This window comes from Budorcas taxicolor, chromosome 24 (assembly GCF_023091745.1).
Source record: "Budorcas taxicolor isolate Tak-1 chromosome 24, Takin1.1, whole genome shotgun sequence".
In the NCBI taxonomy this organism is placed as follows: Eukaryota; Metazoa; Chordata; class Mammalia; order Artiodactyla; family Bovidae; genus Budorcas; species Budorcas taxicolor.
Genome location: NC_068933.1, coordinates 26,138,184 through 26,162,676, shown reverse-complemented (window position 1 = coordinate 26,162,676; position 24,493 = coordinate 26,138,184). Strand labels below are relative to the sequence as shown.

At 42.0% G+C, this 24,493-nt stretch overlaps 1 protein-coding gene across 1 annotated transcript in view; it reads left to right on the top strand.

Annotated features, from left to right (window-relative positions):
- Positions 1-24,493, top strand: part of GSR (glutathione-disulfide reductase) — a 43,199-nt gene that overhangs the window by 6,630 nt on the left and 12,076 nt on the right. The window contains exons 2-7 of the mRNA XM_052661402.1: positions 7,233-7,259; positions 9,431-9,519; positions 11,277-11,346; positions 14,182-14,329; positions 17,557-17,611; positions 23,278-23,377. Coding sequence (XP_052517362.1) covers positions 7,233-7,259; positions 9,431-9,519; positions 11,277-11,346; positions 14,182-14,329; positions 17,557-17,611; positions 23,278-23,377 — 489 coding nt within the window. The remainder of the gene's footprint in view (positions 1-7,232; positions 7,260-9,430; positions 9,520-11,276; positions 11,347-14,181; positions 14,330-17,556; positions 17,612-23,277; positions 23,378-24,493) is intronic.

Below are 24,493 nucleotides of genomic sequence, written 5' to 3'. Positions count from 1 at the left end.
GTCTCTGTGTCATTTTAACTCCCGTGGTATTTCAGACTTTTTCTTCATTATTGTATCTGTTATGGTAGTCTGCCATCAATGATCCTTGATTTTAACTACACGACTTGGTGAGGACTCAGATGACGGTTAGCATTTTTTAGCAATAAAGTGTTTCTTAGTTTTGTGCCTTTTTTCTCAATGCTGTTACACACTTAATTGACTACAGTGTAGTGTAAAAGTAACTGTTGTATGAACTAGGAAACCAAAAAAATTCATGTGACTCTTGGGGTACTCACTTCATTTCGGTGGTCTGGAGCCCAACCCGAAATATCTTTGAGGCCTGCCTGTATCATGCTTGTCTCATGATCAAGTGCAGACCAAGGGAAAATGCAGAGGTTGCCCAAAGCCAAGGTGAACTAGAGCCTTCTGGGAGCTTGGTTGCTGTGGTTCAGGGCCCTTCTTTCTGACTTACTATTCCCTTGCCCCAGGGCCTGCAGGAGCGCGTATTCCAGTGTTCTTGCTGACTGTACTGATGTAGCGATAAAGACTAACCCAGTTTTAGTGGATCAGTGTGAGGTTCTTAACCAATGAGAGCGAGTAAGGGTTGATCCCTAGACAAAAAGTCTTTTTTTAAATAGAATATTACTTTCAGATAACTTGAAATTTGTATATATTGTGAAATGATCACCACCATAAATGTAGTTAACATCTGTCATAATACATAGTTACAAGTTTTTCCTGTGAACTTTTTTTTCCCACTGTTTAAAATTTATTTTAATTAATTTATTGGACTGAGCTAGGTCCTAGTTGTGGTATGCAAACTCTTAGTTGTGGCTTGTGGGATCTTAGTTTCCCAACCAGGGATAGAACCTGGGCCCCCTGCATTGGGAGTGTGGAGCCTTAGCCACTGGACTGCCAGGGAAGTCCCCTCTTGTAAACTTTTAAGCTCTGCCCTCTTAGCAGCTTTCAAATAGTGTTATTAACTGTAGGCACCATGCTGTATGTAGTTACATCCCCGTGACTTACTTACTTTATAATGGAAAGTTTGCACCTAGCAAAAGTCTTCTTGATCATTAATGTCACAGTGAGCTGTGCTGTACACACCAGTTGGAGAGGCTAGCAGGAGGAGTGGAGGCTTTAAAAGAGGCCTGAGAAACAGCCATCTGGTGAATTGTTGTCTGTATTCATCTAGGCTGTTTACAGGGCCTCCCTGGTGGCTCAGATGGTAAAGAATCTGCCCCTGGTTGGGAAGATCCCCTGGAGAAGGAAATGGCAACCCACTCCAGTATTCTTGCCTGGAGAATCCCATGGATAGAGAAGCCTGCTGGTCTACAGTTCATGAGGTCGCAGAGAGTCAAACATGACTAAGCAACTTAACACTTCTTCACTTCAGGCTGCAAACAATTATGTGGTATAACAGGTAAATCATACACTAACTTGGAGGTAGTCGCAGGTACTTTGATATTATAGTATCTGTAGCCCCAGTAGGCTGAACATGCATATTTTTTAATGGTAAGAATACTTAACATGAAATCCACCCTCTTAACAAAATTGTTAGTGTACAGTACTGCATCACCAACTCGATGGACATAAATTTCTGCAAGCTCCAGGAGTTTGGGAGGCCTGGCGTGCTGCATGCAGTCCATGGGGTCGCAGAGTCAGACACGACTGAGCAACTGACCAACAACAGTATTGCTGACTGTAGGTACAGTGTTGTACGACAGATCTTTAAAACATCCTGCTTATCGAGATTTGGAGCCCATTAATTGGTAAATTCACGTTGCCCTCTCCCACCCCCAGCCCTGGCAGCCACCAGTCCACTGTTTGATTCTTTGAATTTGACTGTCTTAGATCCCTCATGTAAGTGGAATCATGCAATAGCTATCTTTCTGTGACTGTCTTATTTCACTATGATGTTCCAAGTTTGGTTTCCCTGGTGGCTCAGATTGTAAAGAATCTGCCTGCAGTATAGGAGACCCAGGTTCGATCCCTGGCTCAGGAAGAGCCCCTAGAGATGGAAATGGCAACCCACTCCAGTATTCTTGCCTGGAGAATCCCATGGACAGAGGAGCCTGGCAGGCTACACAGTCCACGGGGTTGCAAAGGGTTGGACACAGCTGAGCAACTGACACTTTCCCAAGGTTGAACATGCATTTTTAAATGACCATTTACTAAAAGGAGAGCTCAATTTAGGGAACCTTGCCATTAGCTCCTTCAGTATTGACAAAGATCCCTCAAAACCAGAAAATAATCCTGATTGTTTCATGAGTTGAGAGTTTCATAAAATGAGGCACACCTATGTTCATAAGTGCCAAAGAAAGGAGTAATCAGAAAGGGTGGGGTTCGTTGAAGCAGGCAGATCCTATTATTGAAGTCTTTAGATTTACCTTGTTGATTGTATAATCTTTTGCAACAGTCTTAGTAATGTTGCTTTGCCATCCACCTCAGAACCCACTAAATTTGCAAGGCCAGTAAAAGAAAGGCTGCTTCTTAATCCTTCAAAGTTCCTGCTTGCATGTAAAAGGTATTTTGCACAAGTAGCAACAGAATTTTTCTGGTCGGGTGGAATTAAAGAGTTTTATGGAAATATGAGTGACCTTCCGCATTTCTAAGCAGATTACACACAGTCACAATTAATAACCGTTTATTCACTGAGTGTTGCAACATGAGATATTAAATAGGATATGGGATCCTAGATCCTTTTTCTTTTGGGGGTGCACAAGAGCTGTGGGGCCAGATAACACTCAGTGGGTGTCAGGTGGTAGAGGAAAGTAATACCCTAGAGGAGCTTGTCTCACATAGCTGAATCTGGTTTCCCCTGGTTGCCCCAGAGTAGCAGTTCATTTGTGTTTGATCCCTGGGACTGGGAGATTGCATGTTAATCTAAGGATCCGCTAAAATAAGAATTGAGCTCAAACAATTTTAGTTCTAACATTTGAATACCTCTTTTATAAGTTCGTTTTCTTGCTTTAGATTCTGTTTTATGTAGAATACTTTCACTCTTCTTTCAAGCTAGATGCCTTCCCAGACTAACTTTCATCTGAAATTTGAAGGTAAAAGACATGGATATTAAACGTTTAATATGTGCTAGGGTGTGATAATTGGATTTATAATAAGAAATACGTGTTTGATCTTTATTCCCATTTCTGGCACAGAGCTCCTAAAACCTTTGGAATTTACTATATGATGAGTGGTAAAGGTGCCTTGACATTCAGCCTCACCTGGGTTTAAGTTAATGAGGTGTCTGATGGAAAGAACATAAGCATGGGTGCTGGTTGGCAAAGGAACCAGCCTAACCCTCTGACCTTGGGAAGGCAAGGACAAGGGTTTGGAGGTTGAATAACACCAGTGGCCAATGATGTAGTCAACCCTGACTGTGTAATGGAAGCCTTCAGAGAAAACCAAAAGGACAGAGTTCAGAGAGCTTCTGGGTTGGTGAACACTTGGAGATTCGAGGAGAATGGAGTGTGCCCAGAGAGGGCGTGAGGGCTCCACACTCCTTCCTACATAGCTTACCCTGCACATCTCTTCCACTGGTCTGCTCCTGAGTTATGTTATAGCTTTTTATAATAAACTGGTAATCTCATGAGTAAAATGTTCCATCACACGTTTCTCTAGGTCCTGTGAGCCACTCTAGCAAATTAATCAAAACCAAGAAAGGGCGGTGGGAGGTGGAGTCATTGAAACTTTGGATCTATAGCAGGTTGGTCAGAAGCATAGCCGATAATCTGGACTTGTGTTTGGTGACTGACATGGGGGATAGGGCAGTCTTGTAGGACTGACCCCTTCACCGCTGAGATCTGATCCTGTCTCCAATGGATGCTGTCAGAATGGAGCTAAATTGTGGAGAAATAAAACATACATCAGGAGTGGTCAGAATTGTGAAGGGACGTGGGTTAGTGGTGTCCAGGGGCTTATTAGCTGTGGATGTAAAGCTGGTGACACTTGCCAGAGACAGAGGTCTTTATCTCTTCTGTTCATCAACACTGAGCCCCTAGAACAGTGTCTTGTGCAATATGACTGAAAGGTTGTGCTGAAAGAAGCTGTTGATGAACCGATAGTGTTTTGCTTAGTGAATGGCGATTTGTCACTTGCTAAGTGCTCCTGCCTCAGTCCTGAGCTAGATTTTAGGCTGTGAAGAAGGAAAATGGATGGACGAAACCACAGGCAACCCGTGATGGGAAACGGTAAGGGGGAAACCAGAGGAAGGAAGCTTACTGTTACTTAAGCACCAGTGACATTCTTGACCCGTGAGATTGCAAATTAGCCAAGTTACTGTGATGTTTTTACTTGTCTGGGCAGAATTTAGGTGAGAAGGCCAGACCTTGGTTAAATGGTGAAGCTCATGAATTTTGCCACAGGTATCACTGGACTCTCAGGCTTCCTAGGTGGCTTAGTGGTAAGGAATCTGCCAGCCAATGCAAGAGACATGGATTTGATTCCTGGATTGGGAAGATCCCCTGGAGGAGAAAATGGCAACCCACTCTAGTATTCTTGCCTAGAGAATCCCATGGGCAGAGGAGCCTGGTGGGCTATAGTCTGTGGGGTCTCATAGTCAGGCACAACTGAGCAACTAAGACACACACTTTTCCATATGGCTTTTGTACACCAGAAGAGCTGGCAGACTGCAGAAATAATTCAGAGAGGTCAGTGGCATCATCAGAACTATCATGAATTAGGAAACAGGTGCTTTACATGCATCATCTCTGATCATCTCAAAACCTCTACAATATAAGTATTATGGGATACTAATAGCCCTTAAGTAATATAAGTCCCGTTCTATGGGATAGGAAACCGAGCTCAGAAGGGTTTAGAAACTTACCCCAACAGCCAGCAAGTAGAGGATTCAAGCTCCTGTCTGTCTGACTCTATGTCTGTGCTCAACCTCAGCTAGAGTGGGAAGGAGGGTTGACTAGGGCTGCGTAGAGCTCTCCAACCCAGCTTCCTCAGCTTTGTAGGTAATGAATCATTTTCTCCTTCCACATCAAAGAGGCATTTGATAGTGGGGTTGCGCTGAAGTGTTTGAGGTTTTGGAAACCAGTGGAAACCCCTGGAGGCCTGTCACTAGGAGCTGCCAAAATAGGAGGAGCACGTCAAGGTCATGGGTTTCCATTCAGCCCTAGCCCCAGGTCCCGAAGTGTGCTAGACAGATTCTCTGGCTCCTAAAGCTCATAATTTTCTACCAGCTTCCTCCTCTGACTTCGGGCCCAAGAGTCTGCGATTTTAGGGAATGTGGGTGATTCTGCTGCTGCCTCTGGAGTCGGCTTCCTGGACAGGCCAAGCACCTCCTTCTGGTCGGGACTGTGGCTCCAGGAGAGCAGAGTCTGCCTCCATTTAGTGCTCTGATTTGCGTCATTTCTGAGCACTTAATCAGTACTTCTGAATGAATGAATGGTTAAACTTCTAAAAAATAAACTACTCAAAAGTCATACACTTGGCCCCAGACCTATAATGTTTAGGCATCCAGAGAGCCCGCCTAGTTCTCTATGGTCGTGGTCAGCAGAGGTTATGAGCACCTGATATAAATCATTCCAATGTAACAAATGTTTCCATGTAAATGAAAAATAATTGTATAGTAGAAAATGCTGAAAATAGATAAGAATCAAAGAATCAACCATCTAAATTCCAATACCCAGATAAAATCATTTTGGTTTATTTCTTTGTCTAAATGAATTACACAAGTAAGGAATGACATTACAGAAAGCATATGGAGTAAAACATGAACATTTTCTCCCTCCCCAGAGATGACTACTGTTAATAACATGGAGTATGTGCTCAAAGTGTTTAATTGTATGTGCACATTTTCAAATATATATAAATGTAAATTGGAATATACAGAACCAATTGTTCTGCAGCTTTCTTTTTGTCGCTTAATATTCTAAGAAACCCTTCTGTAACAGTAAATAGAAATCACAGTGGCCTTTTAAAGGACTACAAAGTATTCCATAGGCTCAGTGTACAGTAATTTCCCTATAATAATGCTTCCTTAATGATGGATAGTTACCTTGTTTCCTGTTAATCCCTGTCACAGTGAATGCACATCCTTATCTATGTATCTTTGGATGCTGGAACATAATATGTGACCATTTAAGTGCAATACAGTCCTAAATTTAGAATTGCTAAACTCTAATGGTGTGTGCCGAACAGTATGTGCAGTTTTAATGGCTTTCTCTTTAAAAAATACATATTTGTAGTCAAATAAGTTTGATGTGTAACATCGTGTAAGTTTAAGGTGTATAGCCTGTCACTTTGATGTATTTATCGATTGTAATATGATTGCCTAATGTAAGAATATTTATCATGTTACATAATTATAGTACAATATTGCTGCCTAAGTACTAATTAGTCTTACTCTTAGCCATAGTTTTTTTCAAGTTATGAATTTAGGGTGTGATCGAAAGGAAATAAATGTACACAAAAATGTGTGTGTAAACATACATCACAATTTACAAGGACTGTTGGGGGAATTTCTCTCTAAGGAGTTTGAATAGTTATATGTTTTTTTATGAAGAATAGTATACTTTTAAACATCTGGCTGGTTTTTACTGAAATCTTACTATCTGTGTTCTCCTTTGTATTGGCTGCTAGAAGACTAAGTCAAGTTTGTGGTCTGTTTCTAACATACAGACATAAAGGTCTATACATATACATGAATATAAGTGTATATATGGTTGTATTATCTTCGTGTATATAAGCATAGAGAGAGATAATGGATGAACTTAACTGCTTGATTCATCATCATACTTTGATCTTGAAAAATAATGTAATTTTCTGCTATAGATTTTCTCAGAGGAAACATTCTGGGTGTTTTACCCAGCATAAGCCATAGTAAATTTCTCAGAAATCCTCCAGGACAGCTGCTTGAACGATTCAGTTGCCTTTATTCAGCTGGTGGGGCCTCTCGCCACTGCATTGCTCTTTCTCTTCTGCTGTGTCCCTCTTGGCTTGTGCAAGCTCTGACCTTGGCTACCTCCTGATCTGTATCATCCCTGGAGTGCCTCCCTCCCCGCTGCCCTGCCTCAGGAATGGAATTGTTCCCCCCTGCAACCCACTGCTTTTCTTGACAAAATGCTGATAAGTAAAATTCTCTGCCTTCTCACACAAGGAAGTATTGTTCATAACTTTTTCAACTCTATAATAGAAAAAAGGGAGTAAGTCTCCGGGGTGGATGCTTGGGTTTCATCTTTTGCAGGTTTCTTTGATGGTTTTGAATTGAATATTCCTAAAATATGTCCCTCTTATTTTTTTTCTAGGTGAATGTCGGATGTGTACCTAAAAAGGTAGAACTTTTATTTCTCCTTCCTTTCATTCCCCTTGGGCATATTTGGTGAATCGTGATCAGAATAAGGTTATTTTCAGATGTACCAGTTAAAATCCTTGCCGCAAAAAAGTGCTGAGAAACCTACTAATGGTGGCTTAAACCACAGGATAGTTTTTATTTGTGTTTTTAAATATCATTTGGGCTTCCCTGGTGGCTCGGTTGTGAAGAATCCACCTGCAATGCAGGAGATTAGGGTTCGATCCCTGGGTCAGGAAGATCCCCTGGAGAAGGGCATGACAACCCACTCCAGTATTCATGCCTAGAGAATCCACATGGACAGAGGAGCCTGGTGGCCTACAGTCCAGGGGGTCACAAAGAGTTGAACACAACTGAGCGACTCAGCATGCACAAATAACATTCATTAAGAAGCCTGAAGAGGGAGAAAAGATGCCTGGGGATAGATATCTGAAAGACCGCTGGCTTCTCTCCATCTTTCCGCTCTGGTATCCTCGGTGTATGATCAGTAATATCATGCCCCACCCCCTCAAAGCCACAGGATGGCTGGTGGACCTCCAGGCAGGATGTCCTCACCCAGCACTTTCCCCGCAGATGGCTTTAGATTCTTCTGGCCAGGGCAAGCTACCCCTGCAGAGGAGACTGGGCAAGTGAGTGGCATATTCAGCCCAGAAAAAGGGAGGGAAGGGCTGCTGTAGAGATAACCACAGAAATATTAGCTCCTGGATACTAACTGCACCATACATACAAAGGAAATTCATCCTGGCCGTTCACCTTGTGGTTAGGTTCTCTCAGGGACAAAGTTCCTTTGGGGACACAGCGGGGAGATAACCAGGAATAGAACACAGTGTCGTCTCCAACTTCTGAAGGTCTAGAAGGAACAAAGGCCAACCAAATATGTATAGTCATGATGTCAAAGAGAAGCATTATCTGTCTGCACAGGATAACCTTTTCTCAATCGGGAGGTCCAGCCAGGAAATAAAAACGATTATATCCAATTCTAAGCCCAAGTGCTGAAATGAGCAAGACCTAGTACGTGAGGGTAGCAAATGGATGGGTGTGCCTCACGCACGTGGCTTCACTTAATACCTGGAACCCTCAGTGACTTTGCACAGAGTTGGGTGTTTGCCTCAATCCTTCTGGTCTTTCACCTGCTCCAGTGCAGCTCTGATTTTTTTCCCAGAGAGACTAGAATGGTTTTTCTCCTGAAAAGGTGTGTCAAGATTGTCGGGGGTTTTTTTTTATCTTGATGTTGATAGTTTTTGTTTTTCAGCAGAAATCTATTGCCCTGTAAATTATCCATGTTAAAACCATGCATCATGTGACTTGGGGTATCTCCTGGCCATTCTAAAATTGAATTTCTCAAGTTGCTTGAATGATGTTTCTGAGGATAGTATTTGGATGCCATGGTGGTAAGCAGTTGATAGAACTGCACCTCGGTTAAAAGAGTCCAGCAAAGTCATCAGTTTATTCTTTTTGAGGCACACAGGGAAAAAAGCATAAAGAAGAAATCAAAGCCTTGTTAAAAGTGGAGTCTCGGGCATTTCTGACCAATAAAATGGCAGTTTGCCATCTAGACTTCTGGATGCCAGTTTTAATTCAGTTATCATGACAATCAGTTGGTATTAAAAGCTTTTACAGATTATAGGCTACATCTCAGTCAAATCTTGTGAGTTCCAGGTGTCTGATTACATATATCCTTACAAAGACATGTTTGTAGTTAGCGGATACATACTCTTACATAGTAAGAGTCCATTCTTTTAAAGTTTCCAGTGCTCAGTTTTATCTTACAGTTTCCTTCTAAATCACTTTAAAGTTGTAGATGCAAAAGGTTAAAGACATCTGAAACTTAAAACAAATGTAAGCAGTAGTGAATAGAACTGTAAGGCATATACTATTTTGCTTTTATAGAGCTTATAAACTCGGGAATGAATTCAAGAGCAGAAGTAATTTCCCCCAACATTTCAGAAGCCTCACTAGAAAATCTGTCTGGTCATATTTCTGAACTTCTCTTTAAAAATGTTTAGTTTTATTTGTTATTTATTTATTTTTCTTATGTTTTTATTTGTGACTTAAAGATCAGTATTTTTATCTATTGTTATATAGTTACCTTTCTATAGGAAAAAATTTCTGTTTTCTCTCAAGACTCATGCACCACTTTTTTTTTAAATATAGGTAATGTGGAACACTGCTGTCCACTCTGAATTCATGCATGACCACGTTGATTATGGCTTTCAAAGTTGTGAAAGTAAATTCAATTGGCGGTAAGTATAAATGCTGAGACGGTTCTGTTTATAAGTGCAAATTTTTTCTTTCATAATGAAGTGAACCATAAACTTTTGGGGGCATATTATTATTATTATCATAGTAAACAGTATATAACAAGCATTTGGAGGTGATGGATATGTTTATGGCATTGACTGCAGTGATAATTTCATAGGTGTATACTTGTCTCTAAACTCATCGAGTTGTATACATTAAATACGTACAGCTTTTTGTATCTCAATCATACCTTAATAGAATGGTTTTGAAATACATATACAACATACAAGGTCCATGTTAGCTATTTTAAAGTTGTTGATTCAGTGGCATTAGGTATATTCATAGTGTTGTGCAGCCATCACCAACATCCATTTCCAGAACTTTTTCAGCCTCCCAAGCAGAAACAGTGTACCTGTGAGCTATTTTAAAGTTGTTGATTCAGTGGCATTAGGTATATTCATAGTGTTGTGCAGCCATCACCAACATCCATTTCCAGAACTTTTTCAGCCTCCCAAGCAGAAACAGTGTACCTGTGAGCTATTTTAAAGTTGTTGATTCAGTGGCATTAGGTATATTCATAGTGTTGTGCAGCCATCACCAACATCCATTTCCAGAACTTTTTCAGCCTCCCAAGCAGAAACAGTGTACCTGTGAAACAGTCTTCCCTCCCACATGCAAACCCCTGGTATCTCTACTTTATCTTCTGTCTCTATGAATTTGCCTATTCTAGGTACCTTTTATGCCTGGCTTATTTCACTTAGCCTAACATTTTTAGAGTTCATCCATGCTGTGGCATGTGTCAGAATTTCATTCCTTGTAAGGCTAAGTGACAGTCCCTAATGTTTACATACCGTGTTGTATTTATCCATTCGTCAGTGGACTCCTGGGTTTTTTCCCTCTTTTGTCTGTTGTGAATACTGATGTTATGAACATTGGTCTGCAAGTCCTGTTTTCAGTTCTTTTGGGTCTACACTTAAAAGTAAAATTGCCGAGTCTTGTGACAGTTTATATTTTAACTTTTTTGGAAGTTTTTATACCTTTTATTTATTTTTATTGAGGTATAGTTGGCCTACAATATTATATAAGTTTCAGATGTAGATCATAGTGATTCACACCTTTTAAAGGTTATGCTACTTTTGTAGTTATTATAAATCATTGGCTGTATTCCCTGTGCTGTCCAATATATCTTTGTAGCTTATTTTATGCATAATAATTTGAACCTCTTAATCCCCTATGTTTAACTTTTAAAGGAACTGCTATAAACTTTTTTTTTGGTCTCCTTTTGGCTGCATCTCGCAGCATGTAGGATCTTAGTTCTCCAAGGGATTGACGCGTGCCCTCTGCAGTGGAAATGGGGAGTCCTAACCTCTGGACTGCCAGAGAATCCCCTTGTATAAATGTCTCTGAAGCCATACATTTAAAAAGTTAGCTTATTTATTCATTTATTGAGCAAATAATGAGTAGCCATGACATACTCGGCTTTGTGCCAAAGCAGTGCTCCTTGCTTTTTGTGCAGAAAGGAGTTTATGAACAGTTTGTGTTAACTGAACGTTTTCCCTGGAGTAGATTAAGGTTTCTCTGCATGCATACGGAAAGCAGACAGACACAGGGGAAGGGGCGCCTGCCTTTAGAGACACTCACCCCCAGGGCTCTCGTGGACAGTCTGATTCTCTGCTCTGGGGTGTTCATGGTCAGAGGCCCTAGTTACCACTGAGCAAGGAGACTACGGATCCTCAGTACTGACTCTGGTTCATTGCAGGATTATAAAGGAAAAGCGGGATGCCTATGTGAGCCGCCTGAACACCATCTATCAGAATAATCTAACCAAGGTGAGTGTGTCGGGCTTTGAACTTTGAGAAGAAACTGTTCTCTGCTGGAGAACTGAATCTGGCCAGACTGAAACACAGCCTTTACATTTATCTCTTTTCTTTCTTTGTGATTAATGGTTTTGATGTTGATCTGTCGGAGCATAAGTTGGACTTGGCAGATCAATCTTGTTTCTATTTCTGTGGAGAGATGGTGGTATGTGCCAGGTCTCACCGAATACCTGCCTGCACCTGTCTAACCCTCCACTCAGTTCTGGAAACCAAGCACCTAAGAGCCTGATTATGTAACAGTGAGCCAGTTTGTCGATTAAATTCAGAACCATTATCTGGCTGGAACGCTGCCACTGCTCACCTGCTCAGAACACCCTCGTCCTTGGTGGCTAGATCTACTCAGGACATGCTGTGGTTCAGAAGGACATTTTTGTGAACGTAGTTCGGTCAGCAAAGTTAGGCAGACATAAACTTGGCTCTAGATGTGCTCGTTGCTGCTACAGTGCTATTGTTTTAGGGCCTTTCGGCCAATGAAGAGATACATGTGTTTGTACTTATCTATGTATATATTAATAAAGGTATCTATGAAGAGTCTAAAAGTGAAAGGAAAAAAGAAAATCAGGCAGTGGTGTGTTTGCTTTCAGCACACTGTGGTGTTCTTTGCTATCCTGAGGCCTTTCCTGCCTTGTGTTACCGCCTGAGCCACGAGGGAAGCCCCCACTTTGTGCTTTCGTGTCACCCCTTTTCCACTGCACTGTGCCGGAGACATTGACGAACTGTGCACCACGAACCATCCAGCTCTCCTTCCTCCTTTTTATTTATTTATTCTAAATTAATTTATTTTGGGCCACACAACCTGCAGGATGCTAGTTCCCTGACCGGGGATTGAACCCACAGCCTCGGGCAGTGAAAGTGCAGAGTCCTATAACCACTGAACCACCAGGGAATTCCCAGCCCTCTTGACGGCATGACTCTCACCATCCTTCGGTGGTCTTTGTGGTCTCACTCTGCAGCTTCTAAGACTTCAGCATCGCTTAGGTTAAGTTAGATCAGTATACTTGGGGTTATATTTGGGCCACTGTAATCTCCTTAGCAGCACGTTTATATTTTTACATTAATTCTTTTCATTAGGTTTCTTTTTGAGAAGGTAGTATTTTCTGACCTTAAGCCCAGTTCAGAGGGAACATATTTGGTCTTCAGAGTTCACGGGATTTTAAGGCTGATAGACATGAATGTGAGATGCCATTTGCTATACTAAGATACCCAAGTTAAAAAAAAATTTTTTTTAAATGGAACTTATTTAAAATACTTTTGCAAAAGAGAATGGAAAATTACTCAGGAAACAACATTTTTTAATACTCACAAATCTTGGTGTGTAGCAGAATTTCCATGACCTCATGTGGGAAAAGAACCATGGGTCATCCAGAAACTCAGAATAGGAAACTTTCTGTTAAATATCCTAGGGAATGAAAATTAAAATTTCATCAGTTTCTTTCCTAAATGATTACCTATATTTATTGCTACTCGACTCACTCCCTTTTTTGTCTAACACCGCATAGGAAATCATTACCTCGTGAAGGAAGGTGTTTAGGGAGCCTCGTGGCTTTTGGCATCAATCTTGTTTCACCTTGATTAACGAGGGCATCTGCAGAACAGGGCTGGAGGGCTGATTAGAAATGAGGAAATAGCTCAATTTAGAACCAGGTGTGCTCAAACTTAAAACGTCCTGTTCTGTGATCGTGCTTACAGGATTCCAGTGTCCTTGTGGGTTGCCCACATTTCTGCCTGTGCGTGTATCACGGCTGGCAGAAACTTGCTGGCAGTTCAGACTCAGTCCCAGGCATGGAGGCTGCCAGTGCGAGCAAATCAAATCTGAGTTCTCAACACCTTCCGTGTAAAACTTCACAGTCATGTGATTGTGATGTTCTTCCCCTTTTTGTTTGAGAAAAGAGAAAGATGGCATTTCTCCCCACTTGGCCAGAGTATTTCCCTTTGCCTCAGCTCCCTGCACCTTTATTCTTCTTGTTTTTCTCAGGCTTCTTTCCTCCAGACACATCATTCTTCAGTGTGTTTTCATTCCAAGTGAGGAAGGCTTTCTCCTTCACCTTTTGAGAACAAACATGTAATCTTCTTCCTCATGGGATGACTTGCATATATATTTTTTTAGTTTCTGGGTTTTCACCCAAGATTCCATCTTTATTTCTACTTACTGTGTACTTCAGCATCAATGGCAACCCCCAACCTAACTATCAATCAACAGTTAGAAGTTCTGCAGAAACTCAGACGTCAGAGAGTTGTCTTGACATCAGCAAGCCATAAATCAAAATCCTCCATAGAGACTGGAAAAAATAAGTTGCTACAAGTTTTGTTTCGCTTTTTTTTTGGGAGGGGGGGGTTCTTTTTTTTTTTTTGGCTGTGCTGTGCAGCTTGAGGAATCTCAGTTCCCCAACCAGGGATCAAACCCTGGCTCTGGCTGTGAAAACACTGAGTCCTAACTACTGGATCACTGGGGAATTCCCTTGTTTTATTTTTTTAATCTTTTTATTTAATCTTTGTCTTTAAAAAAAAAAAATTTAAGTATAGTTGATTTACAGTATTCTGTTAATTTCTGCTGTAATGCAAAGTAACTCAGTTATACATATATATATTTTTCATATTGTTTTCTATTGCAGTTTATCACAGAATATTGACTATAGCTCCCTGTGCTATACAGTAGGACCTTGTTGTTTATCCATCCAGAATATAATAGTTTGCATCTGCTAACCCCAAACTCCCAATACTTCCCTCCCCACTCCCTTGCTTTTCAGTCCTACCAACAGGCTAATGTTACTGTGCTCTCTTCTCCAGTCCCACATAGACATCATCCATGGCCATGCAGCTTTCACGTGCGATCCCCAGCCCACAGTGGAGGTCAACGGGAAAAAATACACCGCTCCTCACATCCTGATCGCCACAGGTGGCGTGCCCTCGGTTCCTCAGGAGAGCCAGATCCCCGGTGAGTCATCCAAAGGCATCTGCTAACAAATAACAGTCAGACAGCCCTTACCATTGTTTCCCACCATACCCGCCACACCAGGGCATCTGCCGCTTGCCAGTTCTTTGTTTTGGACACCTGAGAGGAGGTCTCTGCAGAACCTGAATGTAACTGGCTTAAGTGGTGCCTAAGTGACAGGGCTGGGCTTCCCAGGTGGCTCAGACGGTAAAGAATCTACCTGCAATGAGGAGACTTGGGTTCGATCCCTGTGTTGGGAAGATCCACTGGAGAAGGGAATGGCTTGCCCACTCGTTTTCTTGTCTGGAGAGTTCCACGGACAGAGGCTTACTCCATGGGGTCGCAGAGAGTCGGACATGACTGAGCGACTAACACTTTGACTTTTCAGTGATGGGGCAATGAAAGATAGATTTCATCCAGCTCCAGGCTGCAGGTAACACGGGAGGAAAAATGAGCAATTGCCCCATCCTTCCCCTCTCGGCACAGTGGAGTCTGTTTCCAGCCTCAGTTTGTTGTGAGATATTTACTGTTTTGTTTAAAGGAGAGAAATCTTGTATAGATGTAATTTCATCAGCTAATTAAGTCTTCTTATATGCATATTTTTCTCTCGTGTAAAGAATTAGAAATTAAAGCAGTAATGAATCTCCAACAGTCATCTGCCTTTACTTTGTATACACAGGGATGAATCATAAGGTACTGCCTTGTTCTGTCATAGGAAACACTGTCTGTATCTTTTTCCCCAACTAGTTATAAGCTCTTTTATTTAATAGATGATGATCGTGGTTTATACAACTTTTATATTCTCCATGGATTGGCTTCTTCTGGTTTTTTTTGGCCATGCCGTGTAGCATGTGGGATCTTAGTTCCCTGACTAGGGATTGAACCCAAGTCCCCGGCATTGGGTGCACAGTCTTAACCACTAGACCAACAGGGAAGTCTCTCCATGGATTGGCTTCTGAAGACCCACGACTAACCTGAACTGATATGGAAAATTTTGAGTTTCTATGCATGTAGGTATTTCTTTCTCTTTGAAGAGGGATCTGTAAAGTTTCATAAGTTTTTAAAAGGGATATGTGGCCCAAAAGCTAAAGAACAACTAGTGTAAAAAAAAAAAAAAAGTTAAAGATACTGTTGTCAAATAACTTAAAATTTAGTTGGTGAGATGGGATATAAACATCCTGATAGGGAACAGCTTTCAAAGTGGATCGTTTAGAGAAAGAAAGCAACGCGTGGAACAATGTGTATAATATGCTGCAGTTTATGTCTTTTTAAAAAGGCAGGGAGACTGTGCAGATGCACCGGGGTCTCTGGAAGGGTGCACCGAACCCTGCAGTGCCCACTCCCCCCAGGAGAGGACCAGAGCCCTGGGTGGGAAAGCGACCTGCTTTTCACACAATGACCTGTGGTGCTTTTTGAATTTTTTAAAACATACATTTATTAAAAGAATAAATGCAGAGAAATGTAAATATTCCAAGGTGATTGCCAGACAGTGAGCATTGGTTCGCTGAAAGGGGGGATGCTTTACTATGAGCTAGCATGGACCAGAAAGACTTGCCAGGAGAAGGGCTTACAGATTTGGGTATTATGTGCTGAAGAAGAAAAAGGCCAGAAGAACCAGTGTGTGATAAATAAGTCTTTAAGGGACATTCAGTCAATTCAACCAGTTTTCTAGCGGTGAAATCTGGAAGCAAATACACTGAACTGGGACTTTTCTGGTGATCCAGTGATTAAGACTCTGCCCTCCCAAGGCAGGGGGCTCGGGTTTGATCCCTGGTCAGGGAAGTCAGATCCCACATGCCACGTGGTACAGCAAAAAAGGCCCCCAAAATACATTGAACTGAAACTGGAAGAAGCTTAGGGCCAAATTGTGAGGACTTAAAGTGAAATTAAGGAGTCTCTGTCATTCATGAAAACCGATTATTAATAGCTTATAAATAGGGTAGTGACAAGATCTAAGTGGTAATTTTAGAAATCTAATCTGACAGTGATTTACAGAGGAGGAAGGCCAGTTAGAAAGTTGTTACAGTAGAATGTGCAGGAGGTGGTAATAGGTTCTGAACTACAGTGTTATTGTCTGAAATGTGGTGGAAGAACTCAGTTCAGCTCTGCAGAAGGTTACTGAGCCACTGCTCTATGCCAGGCACTAGGAGAAGAGAGCAGACAGGAAACACAGAAGGAAAAGCCAGCTACTGTATTTCATTGATTCCAAGACACATTTTTAGAAAATGTTCAATACTTCTGAAATCAAGCTGTGTCCTTAATCATTGTGCATTAAATTTGGCAAAATGTAGTATTTTTAATAACTGATGAGATGGTTGTTAAAAGAAGGAATCACAATTGAGAACTCAAGACTTTGGATTGTTTGTTTTCTTAAATAATTATATTTATTTATTTTTGGCTGTGTTGGGTCTTCGCTGCTGTGTGCACTTTTTTCTAGTTGGGGAGAGCGGGGGCTACTCTGTACTTGTGGTACAAGAGCTTCTCATTGCGGTGACTTTTCTTGTCACAGAGCACGGGCTCTAGGGCATGTGGGCTCAGTACTTTTGGCTCCTGGGCTCTCGAGCACAGGCTCAATCAATAGTTGTGGTACCCGGGCTTAGCTGCTCTGGGGCGTGTGGGAATCTTCCCGGATCAGGAATCGAACCCATTGTCTCCTGCATTGGCAGGCGGATTCTCTCCCACTGAGCCACCAGGAAAGCTCGAGACTTTGGATTATTGATGGAAGATGGTCTTTTTAACTGAAGTGGTAAATGAGAAAGGGATATAGTTCGGGAGATATTATAAAGCTTAAGGTTCAATTTGGAAAACAGCAAGTTTGAAGCAGAATAGAATCTTATAGCAGGAAAGTTAGAAATACGGAACTGGAGCCCGGGGAGAAGGTCAAAACTGAAACTATGCATTTGGAAGTCTCCCCGCAATGAAGGGAGAGTTGGTTAAAACCTTTGAAGGAAAAAAGGGAGGGAGAAGAGAACCAAGATAGTGAGCCATTTGAGGGTGGACCTGAGATCTTACTTTCTCAAAGGAATTTAATAGTTATTTGGTCTTCACGGCAGAGGAAATTAAAATGTTGACTTTGGGAAGATTTGATTGGCAGCTTCCTGAGTGGAGACTCTAACAGAACTCATCGAAACAGTGATGAGCTGAGAAGGTGTTTGGTTTGTGCATAGAATATGATTGTTTTACAAGAGAAAGCTCCGTTGGTGTGACCTATATTGCCTTTCCCTACATAGGTGCCAGCCTAGGAATAACCAGCGATGGGTTTTTTCAGCTGGAAGAGTTGCCTCGGTAAGCCACTTTCCTCCCTGACCTCCGTGTCCATTCTCCCTCAGCCTCCTAACGTTTCTTCTCCTTCCTCTTCCCAGATGTTATGTGTAGGGGTTTCCTGGATTCTCTTCTCCCAGCTCTTTTCTTTTTATGACCTTGGGTCTCTCATTCATGAACGCCCCTCAATAAACGACTCAAATCTTTTCATGCTTTCGGTCCGAGGCCATGATAAGATGTTTAGGACCAGACTCAAACGCAGGGGGAGGTTTGAGAATAAGCACTGAAATCCTAAAACTATCTTCTCTCTTCAGTGTGACAGAGCATACGTTGATGATGTGTCTAAAGTGACTCATTTCAGGTTTTCAGAGCGGCTAGCGCTGAGGCCTCTGGATAAATGAAGCCTCCGTCAGTCACACAAAAATAGGTTTCCTGAAGGTGTCATTTATATGTGTTTATCCAAATAACCTTCGTAAACCTCTGCCACTGGTTTAGATACACACAGAGAGAAAATATAACAAGGAAGATGGTTTCTCTCTCTTTTGTTTTTGGCTGTACCATGCAGCACATGGGATCCTAGTTCCCCAAGCAGGGATCAAACCCACAGCCCCCGCAGTGGAAGCATGGAATTCCAGCTACTGGGCCACCAGGGAAGTTCCTATGGAAGAAATGGCCAGTTGCAGGCTTCCTAGATGAGAGGGGTGCTCCCCTCACTCATGCTAACTGTGAGGGCACCGGGGAACAGGAGGAGGGGCCCTGTTAGCCCAGAGACTGGTCTTTATCTCCTGTGAGTAGCACTTACTCACTCCTGGAGCCATTGTTACTGTTGCTCAACTCCGCTGCTCCCTCGGTGGGCGCTGCCAGTCCACTGAGGTCTTAATCCCGAGCTTTTACATAAAGGCCTTCCTGGTGGGTGACTCATAATCCCTGCTCGCTTCTTTACCTTGATTCACCTGTAGCCACAGACTGTTCACAAGGGACAAGAGGGCGTCCTGGCATTTTTATGGCTGCTGTGAAAATGTCCCATTACCATATTCAGACCAGGTCATCTTCTGACTTAGAGAAGAGCAAGCAGGTTGTTTAGGTTTGCTGGGACATGGCAGCATGTTAAGAGAGCAGCCTTTTTTCATGATCTTTTTAGTTTTAGGGATGATGGATGTGAGACGTGAGAATATACATAGAAGTGTGGTTGTGACTCATCGTGTTTAAATGATATAATTAAGTCTAGACTCAGAGAAGCTTCATTCTAGATATCTGTTACATATTTTTAAACCATTTATGAAACTTCTGTAGGTAGCAATGCAAGTTTCAGAAGTGAATATATATATTGTGTGTTATAAAGAAGACTCTGGAAACACAGGAAAATAACAATTGGTATATGATTTTTGTCTTTTTTTAAGACTCCCTTATCATTGTTATGTTGGTAAGTAAGTGAATAATCAAAGAAGGAACAAATTCTATAGGTGAGGTTAACACGTGCTCTGGGCTGTATGATCCAGCTTTGCCCTCATTGGGCTTACGGCTGAGGGGAGGCTTGAGCACAGACAGACCCTGTGAAATACTGTGGGGCAGGGAATTCTGAGGGCTGTAATGAGGGAAAGAGAAGAACTCTGGGGACCCAGCAGAATTTAAGACTGTTTCCACGTGGTGGAGGCCTCCCATGGGTGGCAGCCAAAGTGTCTGTGTCCCCAGGGTGAGCTGTGGCCACCCCCCTCCTCTCCTGGAGACTCTCCAAGACCTGTAGGCATTTAGGGTAAGAAAGAGAATGTGGAGGTTGTTCTTGGTTCGCAGTGTTTACCTAACTTACTGAGTTTTCATCTACTGAAAACTGGTGTTTTAAATCAAGACTCCACAAGCCTGGGTGTCCGCCCCCAGCCGTAGCTTCAGCTTCTTAAGACCATGCCACTGGGTCTTCATTCCCCTGGCATTCTGTATCACAGCGTGGAGCCTGGGAATGAAGCCAGCATGAAGTGCAAAGCTGAGCATCTTTAAGGGACCACAGCATCTGAGTACCTAGAGGCAGCCGTACCTGAAGCCAGAACTTCTTGGTTACATGAATCAATAAATGCCTTTTTTTGTTCTAAACCAAAGCAAATGAAAAGATTGTTTCCAGTGGTTACTTTAGTGGTAAGAAGTGGACAAGATGGTCCTGTGGAAGCTGAGAGGGGAACACTGAGCTCCTTGAAGATTTTTCACCTATTTCTCACCTATTTCTTGTATATCCATTCTGCTGAGAATACATCTCCGAATCAGGAGTGTTTCCTGTGACCTCTCCCATGCAGGAACTGCATGTCGTTTTCTGTGCTTTAGTGGACCCCTGGGCGCATTTCCCCTCAGGAATTCTCAAGTTCAGGGATTGCTACCCATGGCGTCCAGCGCAACGCTTAACCAAAGTAGGACTTAAATAAGAAATGTTTGGGCAAGAGAGAGAAGATGGAAAGGGAAAAAGAGGGACTCAGGAGCAAAGACCCAAAGAAAGGAATGAATCAACATATAAAAGAAAAAGGGACGGTAGAGAGGGAAGAAGAGCTATTTCCTAGTTTCCGAATTAGACAGTTCTCTTTTTGTACGCTGGGTTGTATGAGAGAGTTCTTACCTCTGATCATACCATTGCGAGGAGAACTCCCTGCTCCACAGTGTTCCACAGGATCCGTGTTCCAGCCTCCCCGCAGCCACTTGGGTTCATTCCAGATCCTCCATCCAGACTGAAGCCCTCTAAAGACTGGGACTCACAGCACGGATACCCTACCTGTGGTGGTGGTGGTGGTGGTTTGGTTGCTAAGTCGTGTCCGGCTCTTATGACCCCATGGACAGAGAAGCCTGGCAGGCTACAGTCCATGGGATTCTCCAGGCAAGAATACTGCAGTGGGTTGCCATTTCCTTCTCCAGAGGATCTTCCCAACGCAGGAATCGAACCCAGGTCTCCTGCATTGTAGGCAGATTCTTTACCAACTGAGCTACAAAGGAAGCCCACCTTACCTGTAGAAGATACTAAAGAAAGGTTTTCTTTCTTCTCCCCTGATTGCTTACTTCTTACCCAAGCATTGTACTGGTAGTATGACTGTGTTCAAAGCTTGAGAGAACGCCAATCCCAAAAGGGGCTGGGGGGGCACTTTTTCTGTAGGCTGCAGTGGGGAAGTTAGGAACTGGGGTTAGCTTCCCCGTTGTGGACTCAGACCTTCGTCCAAACATTTATCTAGTGTTTAAGTTGCTTTCTTAGACCAGAATTTATTCAGGACATCTAGTTTCATTGCAGATCTATCCTACAAGTTAAAATGGCTTGCTTAAATTGGCCTTTCATCATCTTGGAAAGACTGATAGGATTTAACAGTGATCAAGGAGAAATACTGAGCTAGAGGGGAATAATAGTGGTTAGAACTATGCCAATTTTAGTTTTAGGTATGAAGATCATTGCGTAAGGAATCATCTCTAGCTTCAAAGGCTTTTTATTTCCTCTCCGAAGAAACGAAGCTAAGGAATTTTTTAAACACCTAAAAATATATTTCCCTTCTACAGAAGGATATTTTCTGCTTAAGATGACTATGTTATCCTGAACTGGACAGAAAAAGGAGGTGAATGGAAAGACAGATGAAATCTGAATAAAGTCTGGAGTTTGGTCAACAGTAATGTGCCAGAGTCAGTTGTGACAGTTGTACCACGGTGTGTTATTGTTCAGTCACTCAGGGTGTCTGACTCTTTGCAACTCCATGGACTGCAGCACTCCAGGCTTCCCTGTCCTTCACTATCTCCCTACGTTTGCTCAAACTCCTGTCCGTTGAGTCAGTGATCCCATCCAAACATTTCATCCTCTATTGCCCCCTTCTCCTCTTGCCCTCAGTCTCTGCCAGCATCAGGGTCTCTTCCACTGAGTTGGCTCTTTTTTAAATTTATTTTTATTTTATTTTATTTTATTTTGAGTTGGCTCTTAGCATCAGGTGGCCAAAGTTACTGGAGCTGCAGCATCAGTCCTTCCAATGAATATTCAGGACTGATTTCCTTTAGGATCAACTGGCTTGATCTTGCAGTCCAAGGTACTCTCAAGAGTCTTCTCCAACACCACAGTTCAAAAGAATCAGTTCTTATTGGACCACTCTTTATGGTTCAACTTTCACATCTGTACACGACTACTGGGAAAAAAACCATAGCTTTGACTAGATGGACCTTTGTCAGCGATACTTTTAATATCCTGTCTAGGTTTCTCATAGTTTTTCTTTCAAGGTACAAGCATCTTTTAATTTCATGGCCGTAGTCACCATCTGCAGTGATTTTGGAGCCCAAGAAAAGAAAGTCTGTCACTGTTTCCATTGTTTCCCCATCTATTTGCCATTATGTGATGGGACCAGATGCCATGATCTTCGTTTTTTTGATTGTTGAGTTTTAAGCCAGCTTTTTCACTCTCCTCTTTCACCTTCATCAAGAGGCTCTTTAGTTCCTCTTTGCTTTCCACCATAAGGGTGGTGTCATCTGTATATCTGAGGTTATTGATATTTCCCCCAGCAATCTTGATTCCAGCTTGTGCTTCATCCAGCCTGGCATTTCACATGATGTACTCTGCATATAAGTTAAATAAGCAAGGTGACAATGTACAGCTTTGATGTACTCCTTTCCTAATTTTTAACCAGTCTGTTGTTCCATGTCCAGTTCTAACTATTGCTTCTTGACCTGCATACAGGCTTCCCAGGAGGCAGGAAAGGTGGTCCCATCTCTTTAAGAATTTTCCACAGTTTGTTGTGATTCACACAGTCAAAGGCTTTAGTGTAGTCAATGAAGCAGAAGTAGATGTTTTTCTGGAATTCCCTTGCTTTTTCTGTCATCTTGCATATGTTGGCAATTTCATCTGTGATTCCTCTGTCTTTTCTAAATCCAGCTTTTACATTTGGAAATTCTCAGTTCACCTACTGTTGAAACCTAGCTTGAAAGATTTTGAGAATTACCTTACTAGCATGTAAGATGAGTGCAGTTATGCAGTAGTTAGAACATTCTTTGGCATTGGAATGAAAAGTGACCTTTTCCAGTCCTGTGGAAACCATGGTTTGTAAGATGTTAACTTTATTTTTTTTAATTAAAGTATAGTTGATTTACAGTGTTGTGTTAATTTCTACAGCAAAGTGATCCGTTACACAATATGTACATTGTTTTTGGTATTGATTTTCTTTATGACTTCCCCCAAGACATTGAATATAGGTCCATGTGCTATACAGTAGGACCGTGTCCATCCACGCTACATCTACTAACCCCACACTCCAAGTCCCCCCCTTCTTCAACCTCCCCCCATAGCCACAACTCTGTCCTCTATGAGTCTGTTTCTGCTTGTCGATAAGTTCGCTTGCATCATATCTTAGATTTCACATGTAAGTGATGTCATATGGCATTTGTTTTTCTCTTTCTGACTTACTTCACTTAGTATGATAACCTCCAGTTGCATCCATGCTGCTACAAATGGCATCGCTTCTTTCTTTTTATGGCTGAGTAGTATTCCATTGTATACGTGCACAACATTTTCTTTATCCATTTGGCTGTCGATGAACATTTAGGCTGTTTCCACGTCTTGCCTATTCTGAATAGTGCTGCTATAAATATAAAATGTTGACGTTAGGAAAACCTGGGCAGGGATATACTTAGCTTTTCTGTAAATCTACATTTATTCTAAAATGAGCTGATTTACCGATCGTAACCCTCCGCTCTTGTAGCCGCAGTGTCATTGTTGGTGCTGGTTACATCGCTGTGGAGATAGCTGGCATCCTGTCTGCCCTGGGTTCTAAGACATCAATAATGATACGCCATGATAAGGTAAAATCTGTTCTTGATGTTGATCTTTTAAAAACTTTACGTGGAGGACTTCCCTGGTAGTTCAGTGGTTAAGAATCTGCCTGCCAATGCAGGGGACTGGGTTTTGATCCCTGGTCTGGGAAGATTCCACATGCCTTGAGTCAACTAAGCCTGTGCTTCACAACTAGAGAGTAGCCCGCACTTGCCACAACTAGAGAAGGCCCATGTGCAACAGTGAAACCCAGAGGAGCCAAAAAATATAGGGAGCATTTCCTCTTATGCTGTCAATAAATACAAGGTGCAGAGTGTGTATTCTGTTCCTCATGGAGCTGCATAGTAGGCAGGATTAGGACCAATATTCTTCCCTCAGCTGCTAGTTGAGAACAGTGGGCACCCTGGCTGGTGTTTCTGTCATGAAGTAGTGGGTAGTATCCGATGCCCTAATAAGGCATACAGGCTTAAACATAAATATTACTTAAACTGAACAGACTGCCAGGTTAATTTCTTATTCTGAAAATCAGTTTCATATAGTCAGATAGTATTGGATTATTAACATTCAGTCAAAATTTAGTACGTTCTTTACATTAAAAGGAAACATCAAAGATACCTGCTTACCTATGTTCGTCGCAGCATTATTTACAATAGCTAAGAGGTAAGAGCAACCCAAGTGTCTGATAACACGTGAATGGATAAACAAAGGTATGGTATATCCACACAAAATGGAATATTATTCAGCTTTTAAAAGGAAGGACATTCTGACACAAGCTGCAACATGATGAAGCTTGAGGACATTATGGTAAATGAAATACACCACTCTCAAAAAGATAAATATTATGATTCCACTTATATGTGGTATCTAGAGGACCTGTGCTCAGAGAAGCAGAAAATGGAGTGGCATTGCCACAGGCTTAAACGTAAATATTAGTTAAATTGAGCAGACTGCCAGGTTAATTTCTTATTCTGAAAGAAATTTGAAATTGCTTATTCTGAAAATCAATTTCATATGGTCAGATAGTATTGGATTATTATTCCAGTCCCTGGGGGAAGGAAACAGGGGGTTGTTTAGTGGATACAGAGTCTCAGTTTTTTTTAATTGAAGTCTAGTTGATTTCCAGTATCATGTTAGTTTCAAGTGTT